We start from the raw sequence: 17,401 nt of genomic DNA on the forward strand, positions 1-17,401 counted from the left end.
GGCGAGGATTGCCCCGCGCATCAGAGCTATCATTAAATTGTCGAGCTGGATGATATTTGCTGAGGGGTGCAAATATGTCTTTACGAGCTAGGAATAAGATCCGTGCTCCGCGCAGGGTAGGTCTACTTTTTTTTTTTTTTGGTTGTACCTCTTTCTTTCTGCGCTGGAGCTTGCTCTGATGCGGTGTTCTTGCACGGGGCAAAGTTCCGTTCGATAACGAAGTCGGGCTCAGCAAGACGGTGGGCTAATAAGAGCAATGACAGGGCATGGCAGTGAGCAAGCCTCATGATTTCGAGACCAGTTGGACCGAACTGTCCACCTCGCTGAAGAAAATTCACACCAAAGATGCCTCGGCCTTGTCCTTCGAGCAGATATACCGCAAGTCCTACAACATGGTTCTAGGAATGCGTGGAGTGGAGCTATATGAACGGATTCAACACCTGGAGCGTGAGTGGTTAGATACAGAAGTCCACAAACTGGTGGCCGGCGCCATCTCGCCGAGTCTACTGCTGGCGAGACAGCAGGTAGACGCGCAAGACCAGGCCAATGAGAGGCGAGACGCGGGAGAGAGATTTCTGGCAGTGCTGAAGGAGGCTTGGGAGGATCACCAGCTGTGCATGAAAATGATCACGGATGTCTCTATGTATATGGTAAGTGTATTCTCCTTCATCTGCGAGGAATCCGCGTTAACTAAAGGATAATCTCATCCATCAGGATCGAGTCATGTCGACGGACCACCGAATGCCATCCATCTATGTGGCATCCATGGCATTGTTTCGAGATCATGTGCTTCGCGCTCCCATTCGACCAGACACCAGGACGAGCGTGTACGATGTACTGGAGTCAACAGTGTTGTTCATGCTACAATTGGAACGGTCTGGGCACATAATCGACAGGCCTCTGATCAGACATTGCGTATATATGCTGGAAGGGCTCTACGAGACCATTACAGAGGAAGAATCATCTAAGTTGTACCTCACTGTCTTTGAGCCGGCATTCTTGGAAGCTAGCAAGACGTTCTATCAGGCTGAGGGGCGGCGATTGCTGGAGACCGGCGATGCTGCAACCTTTTGCAAGATCGCCACAGAGCGTCTCTCGGAGGAAACTGAGCGGTGTATTGACACACTGTCGTCGCGCACAAAGACGAAGATAAAGGATGTCCTTGATAATGAGCTGATAAAGAACAACATCACCGAGGTAGTCAATCTCGAGGGCACCGGTGTCAGAACCATGCTGGACAATGACCGCATCGACAATCTACGAAGCGTTTACGTGCTCAGCGCGCGAGTGGACAGTAAGAAGACTCCGTTGACCTCTGCCGTGCAGAAGCGGATCGTCGAGATGGGCAAAGAAATTAATGCTTCGGCAATTGCATCACAAGCCTCGGCTCCCAGTGCTGCAGGCAAGAAGTCCGAGGCTGGCGAAAAGAAGCCAGCGGAGAAGGAGAAACCAGTGAACCAGCAGACGGTGGCTGCCATCAAATGGGTGGACGATATTTTGCGTCTGAAGCAGAAGTTTGACAACATCTGGGAGAATGCATTCGAGTCTGACCAAGTCCTGCAAAGCGCGATAACCAGCAGCTTCTCGGAGTTCATCAACTTGTCACAAGGTGGCGACTCACGCAGTTCTGAATACCTCTCCCTATTCTTTGACGAGAACCTGAAGAAGGGCATCAAGGGCAAGACAGATTACGAGATTGATACTTTGCTGGACAACGGAATTACGCTTTTGCGTTACATCAAAGACAAGGACATGTTTGAGGCATACTACAAGAAGCATCTCTCCCGTCGTCTGCTGATGAAGCGCTCCGTGAGCATGGATGCCGAGCGACAGATGATCTCGAAAATGAAGATGGAAGTGGGCAACCAGTTCACACAGCGCCTCGAATCCATGTTCAAGGATATGACTATCTCCGAGGATCTAACATCCAGCTACAAGGAACATATGCGACAGTCCAGCGACCCCGACCAGAAGCGCATCGAGCTGGATATCAACGTGCTCACCAGTACGATGTGGCCCATGGAGATCATGTCAAACGCGAGAAATGACGAAGTTCAACTTCCCCCGATCCTTCCAAAAGAGGTTGAAAGTGTCAAGCAAAGCTTCGAACAATTCTACCTTGGCAAGCACAACGGCCGCAAGCTGTCGTGGCAAGCTAGTATGGGCACGGCCGATATCCGCGCAACCTTCCAACGAGCCAATGGCAAGGTCCAGCGACACGAACTCAATGTCTCTACCTACGCTATGATCATCCTGCTGCTGTTCAACGACGTGCCCGCGGGCGAGTCTCTCACCTACACCGAGATTCAAGCTCGGACCCGTATTCCCGATCATGACCTGATCCGGAACTTGCAATCGCTAGCCGTCGCACCCAAGACCCGTGTCCTGAAGAAAGAGCCCATGAGCAAGGATGTCAAGCCGACAGACAAATTCGTTTTCAACAACGAGTTCCAGAGTCCTTTCATGAAGGTCCGCATCGGCGTTGTCAGCGGCAGTGCCAACAAAGTCGAGAACCAGGACCAGCGCAAGGAGACGGAGAAGAAGATGAGTGAGGAGCGCGGAGCCAGCATTGAGGCTGCCATTGTCCGAATTATGAAGTGAGTTACTCCTCACCATTTCTTATTGACACTTGTTAACCAATGATCTGCAGACAACGAAAAACACTAATCCACTCGCAACTCATGACCGAAGTGCTCTCTCAGCTGTCCGCGCGATTCGTCCCAGACGTCAACATGATCAAAAAGCGCATCGAGAGCTTGATTGATCGCGAATATCTCGAGCGAGTTGAAGAGGACCCACCTACCTACGGATATGTGGCGTAGCCCCAACCTAACATCATTATCACTGAGTATCATTGCTGGCTTTTCATCCAGGTGCATGTTTTTACGGTTGTTTCCTTTAGTTTCATCGGTGGGCGTTGATCATAACTGAGCATGATTGATTGGTCTTGGACTTGGATGGCGATGGCGCAACGGTGCGGACACACGGAATGAAAGCGTTTTTTCCAGCCATACATAGATGTTGGCCGTTATTCTTGATTGTTTACATGGAGAGCGGTGCCGGTGCCGGTGCCGGTGCATCAGGGGCGAAGCGAAATGATATGGCAGTGATGAGTGATGCAATGAATGATTGACACGTGAATGAGACCGTGCAGTGTGCAGCAGTATTCAAACAAGCTGTAGCGCTCACTTCATCTTATAAACTGAGCAAGATAAACCAGGTATATGTAGTATGCAGAGGTATCACCCCAACCAACGCCTCACAAATGCAAATCCCACTTCCTCTCAAAGCCAAACAGCAGAACAATAAAAAGAAAAAAAAAAAAAGAAAAAAGCTCATCATAAAACCTCAACCTCCCCCCTCCCCCAAGCCCCCCTAACGCCCTCCCACCTAACGGCCCAAACCTCCCCCATCCTCATAACCGTCCCCTCCACCTCAACCTCAATCCCATCTCCAGGAGGCACCACAACCCTAACCTCCTCGACAAGACACCTCACAAAGACAATCTCCTTCCCCTCCGGCCCTTGCACCATACTAGTCCCGCCCGCATTATCATCCAATCTCCGCAACTGCGGCGGGAAAGAATTCAAAAACGACGATCCATAATGCCCCGCAAGTAATGTCTGATGCGCATGCAGGAAGGTTACTTCCTCTTTCGATAATGGACTCGTATCCTCATCGTCCTTTGTATCTGGCGGCTCGGGGATAGAGTCCTCCGGTCTAGAGGAATCGGTCTGCGATTGCGAAGCAGTATTCGTATCGCTTGGTCGCGAGATGAGAAGGAGATAGTGCATGCTATGGGCTGTGAGTTTTGAGAGACGTTGGCGGAGGAGAGAGCGGATGAGGTATTGGGTTCGAGAGAGGTCGGATTGTAGGATGGAGAGTTTCAGGTTGGTTGTTGCGGCGTTGGTGGAGGATTGTGTGGTGCTGGTGGTGGTGGTGATTGGGTCGGTGGAGGATGCGGCGAGGTCTTCGATGGATTCGATCTATTTTTTATTTCATATTCCATATTAATTTTGGGTTTGGGAAGAGGGGGATCGAGGGGGTTGAGTGTATACCTGTCGTCTGACGCGCTCCATCATGCGCTCCATCAAAGAAGCCGGCCATGGGAGGAGCTCGGGGACAGCGCGCTCGGCGACCCAGAAGCGCGTGAGTAATTGGTGGTCGAGGGCGGTGGATTCCGGGGTGGATGTGTCTGCCGTGCGGTCGACGGAGGCAAGGATGTCGTCGATATCCATTGTCAATTAATCAATGGTTTTTGGTTGTTGGTGGTTGTGGTGGTAGTGGGATTTGGTGAGGGGAATGATTTGCGGCGGAGGAGCAGCGCGGTGGATGGATGGATGGAGTGGGAAAGTTGTGGGTAGCGGAGCGGAGGTGCGACAGACTCGCGATTTCATTGGGTCCGCTGCGGAGGTACATACTCAGTAAGTAGTAACTAATTAGATAGCTGCCACTGCTTTACCGACACTACTTGTATCTTCTTCCCAGATGTTTACTTTTACTTGGTATAGTCAGAATATTTTGGAATTCACATCATCATTGTCCAACATAGGAAATTAGTCTTTAACCTCCAATCCCCCCATACATTATAGTCGGGCCAGTAGCCGACCAGGTTCGTAGTTTTATGTATGTACACCTGCACGATCATTTTTTTCGCAGTCAGACCTCTAGCCTCATTTTTCAGGCCAGGTCTTGCTTCCAATAGCGAGTGTGCATGTCAAGATTATCTCCTGATGGGGCCGTATGTCGATATGTACTGTGTGGTACGGCGTGTAGTGTGGCACTCCCGTAGCGCTTTACAGGAGCTCGGGGTGGATGATTAAACGACGGTAGAGAGAAAAGGAAATTAGTCGCAGAAGAAAATGCCAGCTGGCGAGGTATCATAAGTCGATCACACGGGTGTGGTCGAAGATCAAGATGGTCGTTAAGAAAACATAGGAAATAAAAAGAGATCCGAAGGGAGTGGTCGGTCATAGGAAGAAATCAGGGGTCGAACTCGGTCGAAAGGTGAGATGGTGAGGTACGGGTGGCGAGAAGCAATAAACTCGTCTTCGAATCGTAAAGCAGAACGTACTCCAGGGAGTCGAAACCAATCGTCGTCAGAATGGCCGTCTAATAACCGCACCAACCCCAAGTGAGAGTAAGGAAACCCAAAGCAAACGAATGGTGTGTGGGAGGCAGAGACAAGCAATTGATGCAAGCCATCCACTACTATCCCAATGCAAGACGCTCTGACGCCAATACCCAGAAAACTCACTCAAGAGCCAATTGACCCGCAGTGGCCAAACTGTATCTGAATGTCGAACGACAGCGTAAAAGAAATCCAAAGGAATGCCCGTCAGGTGGTAGCAAATGAGAAAACGCATCATGATACCCATGTATCATGGCGTGCCAGAGAAATCGAGGAAAATGTTCTAATAAACTCAGTAGGAAAGCATGCGCCGGCCAGGGAATCGTCCAGATGCCGGACTTTCGGCAAATGGGGAGCCGAGAAATCGGTTGCGGTCACCTGCGTTGTTGCGACACCTCCCAGTGGGACTGTCTTCCATCTGGGGAGAGTGCTGACCAAAGGCAAACGTCTGGGCTCGGTTGAGCTTGGACCTCTGCTTGACCTTCCCGAGGCCACGCTCGCAGGCAAACTCGTGCTCCTTGGCGCTCATCTCAACATAGTTCTGTGGATAGCACAATGTCCGGTGCTCGGCAAAGAAGGCGCTGTAGCCGCCCTCCAGAATGTACATATCGGGATAGCTGAGGTGCGGATACTGGTCCACGTTGTAGGCACGATCCCGATGGCGGATATACTTCGCCATGATCGGGGCTCGGTGAGCGGAATATTCACAATGAAAGACCAACGCCGTCCGCGGCTTCGGGCTTGCGAAGAGTTCGGCGGCCAGGTAATCCTTGTCGTTGTAGTTCACGGCTCCGGTGATGTGTCCGCCCTCGTACTCATACTCGAAGCGGCAATCGACGACCATAATGTTGTCAAAACGATCGTTGTACTTGCCATCCAGGAGCTCCACGAGGATACTCTTGTCGATGCGAGGCAGTGTATCGGCCTGGTCCTCAGAAAAGGTGTGAGGGAGCTGCAGGCTCGGGGTTCCTTCAATGTCGGTGATCGACGGAAGTGGTGCATTTGTAGTATAGTTAGCCTCTTTTTCGACAACAATATCCTCCGGGTGCTCAAACATGCTCAGCGAGCGTCGGCACTGTTTCCGAGGGCGCATCATCGGGTGCGAATTTTTGCGGATCGAAGCCGCCGTGGGTGAGCCATTGCCGCGGACATGGCTGCCACTGTTTCCAAGTTGGGGTCTTAGTCGTGGATTGACCAGGATTCCGCTCGAGTGGCGACTCAATGAGTGTCGTTCCCGCTGTGGTGACTCGTTGAACATATCCTCTAGTGATGCAGATGCGCTCAGCGATGTTTTTCCCCCTTTGCTCTGGAACTTGAACGGTGGTGCCTGGCTCTCCGGGGCGGGTTTGGTCATGCCCAGCTGAAAGGTCTGGGCCTTGCTCCTGGCTAAACTCGGCCGCAAGAAAGTCGGACGTCTTCTCCTACAGACACAAATGCAATTAGATCCACATCGGCCTAAGTCACGTCCAAGCACTTCTTTCTTACTCTTGCAAGCTATCCTTTTGCTGGACCAGGGGCGATTCCTCGAGGGGGCTCGGGGCGGCAGACATCATCGGAGTATCCATGGTAGAATCCAGGCTAGGCGAGTCGAGTTCGGCTTCGTTCAGAAGGCCGAATGCCGGCTTATGCGGTAACGGCGACATGTCCATGATATCCATGGTGGGAGCAGGCGAGGATGCGGGCAGGGGAGGTGTGGTCATAGACTCTGCTCTACAGTTTAAGCAATCCACACTCTTATGGCCTCAATTGGAAGTGAGTGACCCTCTTACCACACCGGTTACTATTCCCGAGCAGACTCGCCGTGAACAAAGACCGCCGGGGCGTAGTCAGCTGCGGACTAATTTTGGGGTGTTAGTGACTCCATTCATGGGTGGACCAGACACTGGGAACAAAGACCCGAAACCTAACGGCCGAACGAACCTTTGATCAATGTGAAAATTTTGAGACAGATCTGCCGCCAGGCTAGCCGTGGGAGACGAACCCCGAACGGGTTTCACGTTAAAATAGTCCCCATGGCCTTTCTTCATGGACAGGTCTTTGAAGTTGAAATTCTTGTGGCCCAGTCCACGCATTGGACTGAAAGAAGTATAGGATGCCGGTGCATCAGCACGAAAGCAATGCCCGAACATCACCGAGGGGGGCTGCATGGCAGCCAACGGGGACGAGTGTTCCATTCTTGCCGGAGAATGGTAGTCTTCCGCACTCCCTGGTATTCACGCCCAAAAAAAAAAAAAAAAGGAAGTCGACGACCAAGCGAAGTAATAGCTAGTAGCGAAGAAATGGACGACAGATACGGTGCGAACTATATCTATCCGGCATACACTACACGGCAGATGTTGGTACAATCGTAGTCGTCGTAGCCTATCCAGCTTCTTGCACTCTTTCTAGTATGCCCTCACTTGTCTCGGATCCCGATCCTTGGCAGAATATAATGACGGCTTCGAGAAGTCTTCAGCTGACCAGTCCGAAACCGTACTACTCGGTGAAGCCGTCGGTTTAGAGCGACATAGCTGGGGTCGTTCAGTGAGCTTTCAAGGTGACGTCGGGAAGGGTATGGGTTGGAACAGGAAGCAGGTCGGACGGGCAAAATGGCTAGAATTCAGAACCGCAGACCAGATCAGCAAAGGCACACCCTCATAGCGAAGGATTAGGGGGACGGGATCGTAGCAGATAGGCCATGTAGATGGTACGCTAATGCAGTCGGGGGAAAGTTACCGAAGAGAAGAGGACTGAATGCGGGACTGGGCCTGGGCGAAGCTCACACGACGGAGCATGGGAATGAGGAACAGGGGAAAGAAGCTCTTAAGAAGGAGGTGGAGAGCAGACGTTTAAGAGCTAGCTAGGGAGAGAGAAAGGAAGGAAGAGAAAGAAAAAAGGTCTGGAGAAAGTGAAGCTGAAGGGATGCCCTTGTTGCAATGGCAACGCAAAAGTGGGGAGGGATCTCCAGATGCTCTGCGCAGAGCTTAAGCGACGATGGGTTAGGCTGTGTCAGAAAACCAATGTCGAACCGGTTTGGTCCATGACCGCATTAAAGGATTTGACCCTTCAGGAATCACCCCGGCAAGACACCGCCTGCTCTTTTGCTTGCTTGGAGCTCTGCAAGGCCTGGCTAGTTTCCTATTGAGGAGTGGATTGACTGTCATTCTTGAAGAAGGGATTGATTGATTTCTGTTCTGAATTGGTTCGGATAATAGAAGCGACTTGACTATTACTGCTACTGCTACTGCTAGCTATTCACTACTCCCGAACAGCCGCCCTAGTATCTATCCTAATCCGTGATTTACTTACTTTCCTTGGTTGAGTAGATTTTCCTCTTTCTCTCGTTTCTCGTTTTATTTCCCTTGATTTTCTTTCCTCTCCGGGCGCATATTGAATTTTGAAGTGACAGCTGTAGGTACCTTCCAACTTACATACATACATTAGATACGCATACCAGAGGGGAATTATTATATTTTATTTCCTTGTTCGGGGAGAAAGGGTACCTGTACCATACAGTATGTATGTTGTATGTACATGTAGTATGGGTATGGGTAAGTGTATGGGTAAGTGTATGTATGTATGGACGGAGTATAGAAGAGTCGAATGACCTTCCAGAGTCATCAACTCTCTCCAAAGTAAGTAGGTACCCGGACGGGACTAGTCGCAGCAGGCTAGGGCTCTGGGCGCCCCTCGTTGCCGGGACTCCCTTGCCGCCAGCACCAGCGCTAGCCGCTGCTCAGCAACCCCCCGCCTATCAGCGTCCTTACAGCGCTGCCCGCTCACTATCACCTTAGTCGCCTCTACCAATCTCGGCGGGCTGGCTGAAAGAAAAAATTAGCCCAGAGCCCATGATGGATCGTGCCTGTCTCACGGAACAACGAACAAGTGAGAGAAGAGGAGAAAGGACGCCGTTCTTTGGGCCTTCTTTTCTTTCCATTACTAACTCAACTGCGGAGGCAAAAACTGGGTCCCCTCTTTGTATTTCGTTTTTTGACAGGTTTCACCTATGTAACAAACTCGCCGAATATTGCTGTAGAAACCGTTGGTTCCAAATTTGCTTTTTTCCTTTTTCCCTTCTTTTCTTTCATTTCTCGCTCGACACAGTACTCCGTACAGCGTGGTATTACTTCGGGACACACACAAGTCAGACACAAACCCGTCTGCTAAGCGCCGTGCCAATTCCCTTTCCGACCAGGGCTGACTATTATTCGATGGTTCATTCCTCCAATGACAATCCTGGTTTAGACTCTCCCTGGTTTAGGTCAATCAATTAATCTAGGTCGAGCTCAATGCCTTCGACGGAAATAGATGGCCGAACTAACACCCACTTGGGTAAGTCCTAGGGTCGTGGGAGATAACTGGTAAGGTATGCAATCACTGCGAGCATCCTCTCGACGACTAACTAGTATCAACTGGGATTTTTTCGGCCGATCGACCAGTCAAAGCCGCAAGTGGACGGGATAAAAATCTGAAATCCGATCAATAATATCTTCCCGTGTGTGCCGTTCGATTTTTTTTTTCTGTGGTCGACTCTATACATCATTCCCGAGAACCAAAAAGAGAGATCGAGTCTAATAGAATCTCCACTTGGGCTCCACTGAGTCGGAAAAAAGAGCTTGTCCGGTATCATTTCTCAGGAACGGGGTTTCCATGGTATCATTTCGAACCTTGGCCGGCAGTAGAGCTGTCATACATACGTAAAGCTTCATCACCCGGTAACCACGCAGTATCTATCGAGTATCATGCGATGAGGTATTGCTCTACATCAAAACTTGCCAGAATTGAACCATTCCACCGGCCCATGCTTTTCCTCCAAGTCATGTATCACAAAACTACGAAACCCACATACCGACTGATTAGATCATCGTTGCCTTCACAGGCACCACCTCGTCTCCGATCGGAGAAAATGGCCGGCTTAGCCGGATCGAGTAATGCCAGAGCAACTGGGACAACTGGACTACTGGAGGCCTCAGATCCGAGCATGCCACGCGCTTAACTTCCCATCCAGTAGTGAAGCGAATTTCTGCAGAAGAATCTTCTTTGGCCTCCACAGTGACCAGCATGGGAGGAGTATGCTACTATCAGATCCACCTAGATTTTGTGCAACTCCAGCATCTCTCATCTTTGGCCGATGACCATAAGAGACGGAGCATTCAAGTATTTCCCCTTCTGGACAGCTTGGCTGCTTCGGATACACACGGCACACATACAAAGTAATCGGGCCTCACAGTGGGCAGCAAAGGATCTGATGATGGTCCCTCCATGCTGGATTTTTTCGCAACCCCTCTTGCGCACTGTCTTCATTGCGGCCCGTTCTTCACACTCGCATCATTCCCTTACGTTGGCCCTCACTCTGCCCACATTCCTGCAGACCTTGCCTGGCCAGGGATATCCTCCCCTTCTTTCAACAACCATCCAAGGAAGGTGCTTCGATAACAAGCCGTGTTTGATCTTATCGCTGCTCTCGACAATGGCTTTTTCCAGCAAGGAAAGCAATTGCTCGAGCAAAGGTCCATGTCTAGTCTAGTGTCTACGCCGTGAGGCTGAGGCCGTCTAGCTTACGGCTCTAGGCCTTCCCGGGTGTGGGGATCAGTATACACTCCAGCTGAAGCAGGATTTCCTGTCGCACCCGACAGGCTGACGACGTCACTCTGGCTGATACATTCCTTCTCCGCCACAACGAGGGGGGCTGAAACGGCAGTCTGGAGTCATGCAATCCCCGAGCCACTTATGGAGAGCTATGCTCTCCACCATTCGGGTGCAGTCTCCTCGATCTCCATGATATTGCCTCAAAGCTAGTGCTGCCTCGTGGGCCATGAAAATAGCTCGATCGAATAAGAGAGGGGGCCTTCTTCGCTGTTTACCCATTTCACCGCCACGGATAGCGAGATCGGTAAGCTCCTGCGAGCAGCGATCGCATCATGGGCCACTCACAATGGCCATTTTGTCGTTGTCCCAGGCCAGAAGCCCCTCACCACTGAGACACTGGACGGTCCCAATGATGATCCCTTCCCTCGCTCCGAACGTACTAGCGCTAGAGCTCATGAGGGTCCCGATTGAGCGACACAATCATCCCTTCGAGCGAAGATAGCTGGAAAATGCGGCTCATCCGCCGTGTCTACGCGCCAGGAATGGCGCTAGCCCCAAGAACTATCTGAATCAATATCGCTAGAGTGACAGTCGGTTCCGCCTTTATTGAGAACGGGTGGATAGACACGCATTGACTGTACAGAGAAAGTTCAAGGCGGCACCGCTTTTAAGGGTATTGAATTAAATGATGATTGACTCGGGAGGGGGTGGTTCTTGTGCGGCTGAACGATCTACTGAGTGCTATTTGTTGATTATAGGCACCGGGAACTGATCTGGACCGTCGCCCGCGTGCAAAGCGAGCCGTGCTAAACCGGCTAGTGTTCTTGTTAGTTGTTTACCTCGGATCTTTCGGTGGAGTCGGGGGGATGTTGACGGGCTTCTCCGTCACCTGAGCGGCCATGACATGCGCTGTTATCTGTCGGCCAGGCAGCCCAGACACGTCCGCGGACCGGGCATCAGCGTCGGGCGCTCTTGCAAATGTCAACAATAGCTGCTAGTGGTCCGCGTCCAAAAGTCCAGTATCAGCAACAGCCTTGGCGGGCCAGCAGGAAGCGCTGTTGCGGGGTTTCATGTTGGTGATGGGGCCCCTGATTGGGCTAAACCTGCAGCTTCTAAGTGCTCGTGCTCCAGAAAGGCTGTCTGCAACTTTATTTAGAATACGGTGAATGGGGGGATGATGCTATCTTCTCCCCCCTCATCTTCTCAACTTGCCTTTCCCAGATCTGCCTGGAATCGCGTCGATTGGGGGAAGCAAGTCGTGATGTCACATGGAGGGGATTCCCTTCCCTCCCGCACTCTCCGGCATCTGCATGTCACCACTGTAACTGTATGTACGTATGCGTTGGCACACACACACCCACAGGAAAATAACCCAGGTTCGTGATGAGTCCTGCAGATGACCCATTGTTTATCACCTTCCATTCTGGCTGCATCTGTAAACAAAAACAATCGTGGTGAACCGTGGAACCCCCCAGTCTCCCTACCCCCGACGACGCGACCGGCAGAGCGTGGTCCCGTGACCGACCCCCGATGCGACCGTCGGCCGTAACTCGATGACATCACCATAAATTCTCCCTTTCTTTGTCCGTCGCGGCCTCGCCTTGCTTGTCCCTTTCTTCTCGGCCTTCCTTGCTGCCCCCTTCCCAATCTTTCTCCATGGCTCCCTATTCCGGTCGACAGCACTTGTTTGGGTCAGTCCCAATTTTGTGCCCAAGATGCGATACTCCTTTCACCTCTTTGATGCCTTATTTTGTCCATCCCACCTGCGATGGTGCTGGGATCCCGCAACTAGTGAGTCTAGATACGATCAGGGAAGCGATCTGCAGAACTATCGCCTACCCGTTCACCAAGGGACCCAGATCTTCATCCTCTGGCCATGTGTTCTCGTTAACACAGTAACAACTGGCCTGTTCCTGCCACCTAGATCCGATCTCGCAGAGTAGTTTGAAGACATAGTGCAGAGTAGATGTGCCAACTGCCAATTACTATCTTTTTGCTGTACATGGACGTGGGCTTAGAAAAGCTTATTCGAAACAGGAGCGCATTAGCCACAGATCACTGGCGCTTATCCCCAAGTGCATTTCTGGGGATGTAACCGGGGAACTGCATGTAGGCGCTGGATACTTAACGTCTGGTCGCTAAATAGATGTCCTTATCTAAGATTCAGATCTCTCAATATCCGCCATGCAAGCATGGCTATCTAGGTATAGTATCTGGGGTGAACATCACGACCCCGGTAATATCAAGATAATATCGATCGCATATGCATATACTAACCCCTTCTTTAGGAGCACCCTTGCCAAAGGCGATACCACCTCCGTTATCGATCAATAACCCACTCCATCCCAATCAATGAACCCTCCAATACCATCCACCCCCAACACAGCACAAAGGGGGAAAGGTTATCTAGGAGAATAAAAAGAGAGATATCGGGTCAATAATCCGCACGATAATCATGCAAGTCTATCTAGCATAATTCTCAGCCATCATCTTTCACCGTTTCGGCACATCACTGATCGTCCATTCTTGGGCGCACCCCCAGCCACCCATTTTTCCCAGGATAGTATCTAGTTACCACTATCCCCTTCCCAGCCCTACCAGAACTAATTCCAGTTTTGATCTTAGAGTTTGTTCCCCTTCGTAGCTTAGTTTCAATTATCTGCAAGAAATTCCCCGTTCTTCGAAGATAAAACACCTGCAGGTACGCCAGGTACCAATTAGACATACATGCACCCATGCGCCGCCCTTGCATGGATATCTACTACCTATCTGGCTCCCTCCCCCACCCCGCATATATATACATGTAGGGTTTGGGGATAAGCTTCTCCCTCTTTGGTAGAGTTTATGCTTCTGGGGGAGTTATTCCTGCTCCTTTCAGTTACTAGTTTATGCTTATGGGGATAGTACCATACCCTGCTATGATTCAAACAAGTTAGTTTAAAAGATGGAGTGAAGACCTTTGGCCATGTTTCTAAATAAGCTCTAAGTTAGCGACAGTCGTAGAATGTTTTTCTTCTCAAATTCAATCCAGGATTTGAGGAATTCTTCTTCGGGAAAGGCGTTTGATAAAGTTGTGTAGTTGTCTCGAGGTATAATCTTAGTAGCTAGTAGCAAAGTAAGTATTGAGTTAGTATCTATACAATACGTACGTGCATTCCTGGTATCATCTGAACCGTTACCACTGTGATACTTACTTACCTACTGTAACAGATATTAATCTACAGGATAGATACTAAAGTAGAATAGTCAGTTACACAATATGATCTTAACAATCTCCGAGAAGGTTATTACTTACTATCTATCCCCTAGAACATCTTTATCCAGGTAAAGTATGCCGAAATTCCGGCACTTATCCCTCCACCCTCCACTCTTCAACCCTCAAGAATGTAATCCATACCTCTCTAGGTACGTACTCCGTAGAAAATCCGACCCGTTAGAGCAGATCATTCCACAGGCTGGCATGGCAGTCAGTCTCTGCTAATAAGATCTTGTGGTGATCTACGGAATTAAAAACCGTTGCGTAGCCCACGCATACATGCATGCCTTACTATCCTGCTTCTACATACTGTACTGTTCGGGCCCACTTTACTACTCTGCTGGACTCTGAAGAATACCAACCGTGGTTGATCAGTTGTTTTGCAACTACCGAGGTATGTGCTAGTAGAATTGCCGGCTACTAGTTATCAGTCTAGTAGCCGTTGGGATAGGTACGCTGGTACAGTGGGTACAGATAGATAGGTGTCAGTATGTTGATTGACGGGTGGTTAACCATGGTTGGTTATACGTTATGGGGAGCATGCCTCTGCTCCTACTCTGTTCTGAGGAATTCCGACGGTTTATACGGAGTACATACTAGGTGGGTGTCTATCCCTATCTACCTTCTTACTGAAAGACTTTATGGAGCACTCTGTGCTATGTTACTTGGTTACTCAAACTCCACAATCTATTAATCACCCTTACACACTAGGATATCACTTATAATCAACAATTCTAGAATTCTTGTAGTTCTAGCAGCCTGTTATAATCCAAAGTCAATATTGATACTATAAGTTATAGTAACTATGATCATATGAGAGATACCTCCATTCCCACCCAGTAAACCCGAGTAAGGGATGGATAATCTATATTCTCTATTGTATACTCACTTGCAAGTAGTAAGTACTAAGTACTAATCGGCATAGCATAGATCACATTACCCATTATTCTCAAGGATAAGAGTGAGAAAGAAGTAACCGATGCTTTACTTACTATTGGCGGGTTATAACAGCGGCCCCCAGGTCGTCCATTGAGAATGCAGGGATTTCTTCCTCCCTGTCTTCCTATTCGTGAGGGTTCGCGCGTAGCAAGGAAGGAAAGGAATGGTGGAACTTTCTGGTAGGTTGGTAGAGGATTTACGTGGCAGGTTTGGGTTGGGGATTTGCAGTTGGGTATTGGGTATGGGGTTGGGGGTGTATATCAAGGGGGAGTCAGGAGTGTGGAAGATAGTTGTTTTTGAGGGGTGTAGGCAGTAATGTATGTGGGTGGTCGAATTAGGTGTCGGGGATATGTGGTATTGTCTGTTAATGGACGTGTCTCTCCGTCTGCTGTTCAGATAGACGCGATATATCGTTTTCAGGCTACTGATTAGCGGGCAATATCCGAAACTGAGGGTAGGAACGAAGTGAGTGCTTGGTAGGTAGTAGGTAGGTAGTAGTACTTGAGGTGGAAAATGAGATGTATCTAGTAGTGGCAAGTTGGAGGATATGTAGAAGATTGTTCTGCAACATAGTATTAGCAGGCATAACGAACTGTCTTTCGCCCTGATGAGGATGTTATAGGCGAGGTGGCATGCCGTGAACTTGGTAGCGTTAAAGAGACTTGTTGGATCTAAAAGACAGCTCATATGTACCTAGTAGTTACTACTGGTCTGATTATATATCCTCTGTAGTAGCAGTAGCAGTAGCAGGTCGACTTTATTTAGGGCTTTGCTTCTATACAGTAGGTAAGTAGTATATACTATACTTGAAACACTGATATCTCTTCGTTTATGATAATTGGAGGTTCTTTGATAGGATGTAGTAGTGAGAGTTGATATTCTTGCCCTACTCAAACCACCGACATAAGAAAGGAGCAGTTATCTTGACGTTGTACTACGCTGCTTATTGTACAGTCTTATTCACAACTCAAGTAAAAAATAAATTGAAATAGCGACATATCATATGTATTTCCAACCAGCATAAGTGGTAGTATATATAATTATGTTAACTGTGCTCAACCCTGTCAGTGTACGACACACGACTAGTATGCAAGACTGTATATAGTCTCCTGTTAACCCGAAAGGCTAGCCATAAATAGAGCTCCAGATAGTCGAATACAAATTTACCCCGTTGCCCCTCAGACAAATCGCAATCGAAGAATCAGAAAAATTGACGGCCAGAGTCTTCTAAATCTTGACGATGGCGCCAAAACAATGCCATCCTTTGTTCTGTCCCGTATACCACACAAGGAGACTAAAGCAAGAAAAGGAAGAAGAAAGAAAGACAATCTTTAGATGAACAAATCAGTCCAACTCATACATAGTATTCACAATACATCCATCTTCTGGTTGCATTGATGCCTTGGTCGCAAATTTCGCAGTCTGCATGCCCAGAAGCGCCTTTGCTCAGAAATATCTCAATCACATCTTCCCTCCTCGACGTCGCCGCATCATGAATCGGTGGTCTCCCATCATCATCTAATAAATTCATGTCTGCTCCGGCTTCAGCCAGCAACGCAATACATGACGCCTTAGAAGTCGTATTTCGTGATTGTGACGCGTAATGTAGGGGTGTCTGTCCCTTCCAGCCCTTGACATTTACATCGAAACCGGCGGCTAGAAGTTGCTGGATAATCGAGGTATTCCCGGATATTGTAGCTGAGTGCAGAGCGGTTTTGCCGTCCTCCATGACAGCAAACACAGCGTCCTTGCTCATTTTGCTCAACAGCAGCTGTACAGTACGTGGGTGGTTACGTCCTGCTGCAAGATGCAGATAGCTCCTGCCCTCGTGGTCCAGCTGGTCGATGTTTTGGCTGGACTTAATCATCGTTAGTATAAGTTCACGGTCTTGGGCGTCTCTGGATGTGGACAGGATATTGTGGATGGGTGTCCGACCTCTGTTGTCCGGTATATCTACATCTGCCCCTGCCTCGAGCAATAAGCGGATGATCCCAGAAGACCAAGCCCCATGGTACGTATACAGACATACATTATGAAGTGGTGTGGGGCCTAATGGTGAGTCCTTCCTGATGGATACATTGATCTTCGTCCTTCCAGACCTGACCAGCTTTAGGATCCTTGATATAGCCTTCCAATTATTCGTATTTGAGACACATGATAATAATTTGGCTGTATACATCAGAAGGCTTGACTCTAATGCCTTGGATGTCCACAAGGAAGGTTCACGGTCAAGAAGTAGCTCAAACACCCCCTTAGAGCCCTCTAGTGCGCTTTCTCGGATCTGGTTCTCATCCGAAGCAACAGCTAGACGTTCGCCGGAGTCAAGAAGTAGGTTGACAATATCAATCCGGGAATCCTTGATGGCTTGAATCAATGGCGTCCGACCCCTTCTGTTTGCTATGAAAGGGTTACCGCCGGCAGCTTGCATTGCGCTTATTAGCAGCCTTGCTATTTCTACATTACCCTGCGAGCAGGCAATGTCCAAGGCTGTGTCCCCGAACCCATCC

General features: G+C 49.4%; 6 protein-coding genes across 6 annotated transcripts; 2 read left to right on the forward strand and 4 right to left on the reverse strand.

Annotated features, from left to right (window-relative positions):
* Positions 1–74: 74 nt before the first annotated feature.
* ASPBRDRAFT_113971 (cullin family protein) lies at positions 75–2,822 on the forward strand (the record flags this gene model as incomplete). The annotated part of the gene is made up of 4 exons (XM_067616779.1): positions 75–116; positions 264–650; positions 715–2,597; positions 2,651–2,822. 4 exons carry the CDS (start codon positions 75–77, stop codon positions 2,820–2,822), a joined length of 2,484 nt encoding a protein of 827 aa, XP_067484835.1.
* A 516-nt stretch (positions 2,823–3,338) lies between these two features.
* Positions 3,339–4,238, reverse strand: sld5 (putative GINS DNA replication complex subunit Sld5; the record flags this gene model as incomplete). Its single annotated transcript, XM_067626545.1, has 2 exons — positions 3,339–3,986; positions 4,059–4,238. 2 exons carry the CDS (start codon positions 4,236–4,238, stop codon positions 3,339–3,341), a joined length of 828 nt encoding a protein of 275 aa, XP_067484836.1.
* A 960-nt stretch (positions 4,239–5,198) lies between these two features.
* Positions 5,199–7,637, reverse strand: nimT (putative tyrosine protein phosphatase MIH1). The gene is made up of 4 exons (XM_067622044.1): positions 7,052–7,637; positions 6,901–6,968; positions 6,617–6,836; positions 5,199–6,552 (listed from the first exon to the last, which is right to left on the reverse strand). The coding sequence occupies exons 1-4, from the start codon at positions 7,303–7,305 to the stop codon at positions 5,424–5,426; spliced, it is 1,671 nt and encodes a 556-aa protein (XP_067484837.1). The 5' UTR covers positions 7,306–7,637; the 3' UTR covers positions 5,199–5,423.
* Positions 7,638–8,754: 1,117 nt separating this feature from the next.
* ASPBRDRAFT_242137 (uncharacterized protein) lies at positions 8,755–9,528 on the forward strand. Its single transcript, XM_067622045.1, has one exon. It carries the CDS (start codon positions 8,959–8,961, stop codon positions 9,382–9,384), a length of 426 nt encoding a protein of 141 aa, XP_067484838.1. The 5' UTR covers positions 8,755–8,958; the 3' UTR covers positions 9,385–9,528.
* Positions 9,529–11,228: 1,700 nt separating this feature from the next.
* On the reverse strand, positions 11,229–12,653 carry ASPBRDRAFT_50453 (uncharacterized protein; the record flags this gene model as incomplete). The annotated part of the gene is made up of 5 exons (XM_067626546.1): positions 11,229–11,334; positions 11,539–11,668; positions 11,908–11,996; positions 12,053–12,248; positions 12,620–12,653. 5 exons carry the CDS (start codon positions 12,651–12,653, stop codon positions 11,229–11,231), a joined length of 555 nt encoding a protein of 184 aa, XP_067484839.1.
* A 3,778-nt stretch (positions 12,654–16,431) lies between these two features.
* Positions 16,432–17,280, reverse strand: ASPBRDRAFT_88177 (ankyrin repeat domain-containing protein; the record flags this gene model as incomplete). The annotated part of the gene is made up of 2 exons (XM_067629513.1): positions 16,432–16,752; positions 17,197–17,280. Coding segments are annotated over 2 exons (405 nt in total), but the record flags the coding sequence as incomplete, so codon positions are not given.
* Positions 17,281–17,401: the final 121 nt, after the last annotated feature.

The sequence above is a fragment of the Aspergillus brasiliensis genome (assembly GCF_001889945.1).
Source record: "Aspergillus brasiliensis CBS 101740 unplaced genomic scaffold ASPBRscaffold_1, whole genome shotgun sequence".
Taxonomy (NCBI): domain Eukaryota; kingdom Fungi; phylum Ascomycota; class Eurotiomycetes; order Eurotiales; family Aspergillaceae; genus Aspergillus; species Aspergillus brasiliensis.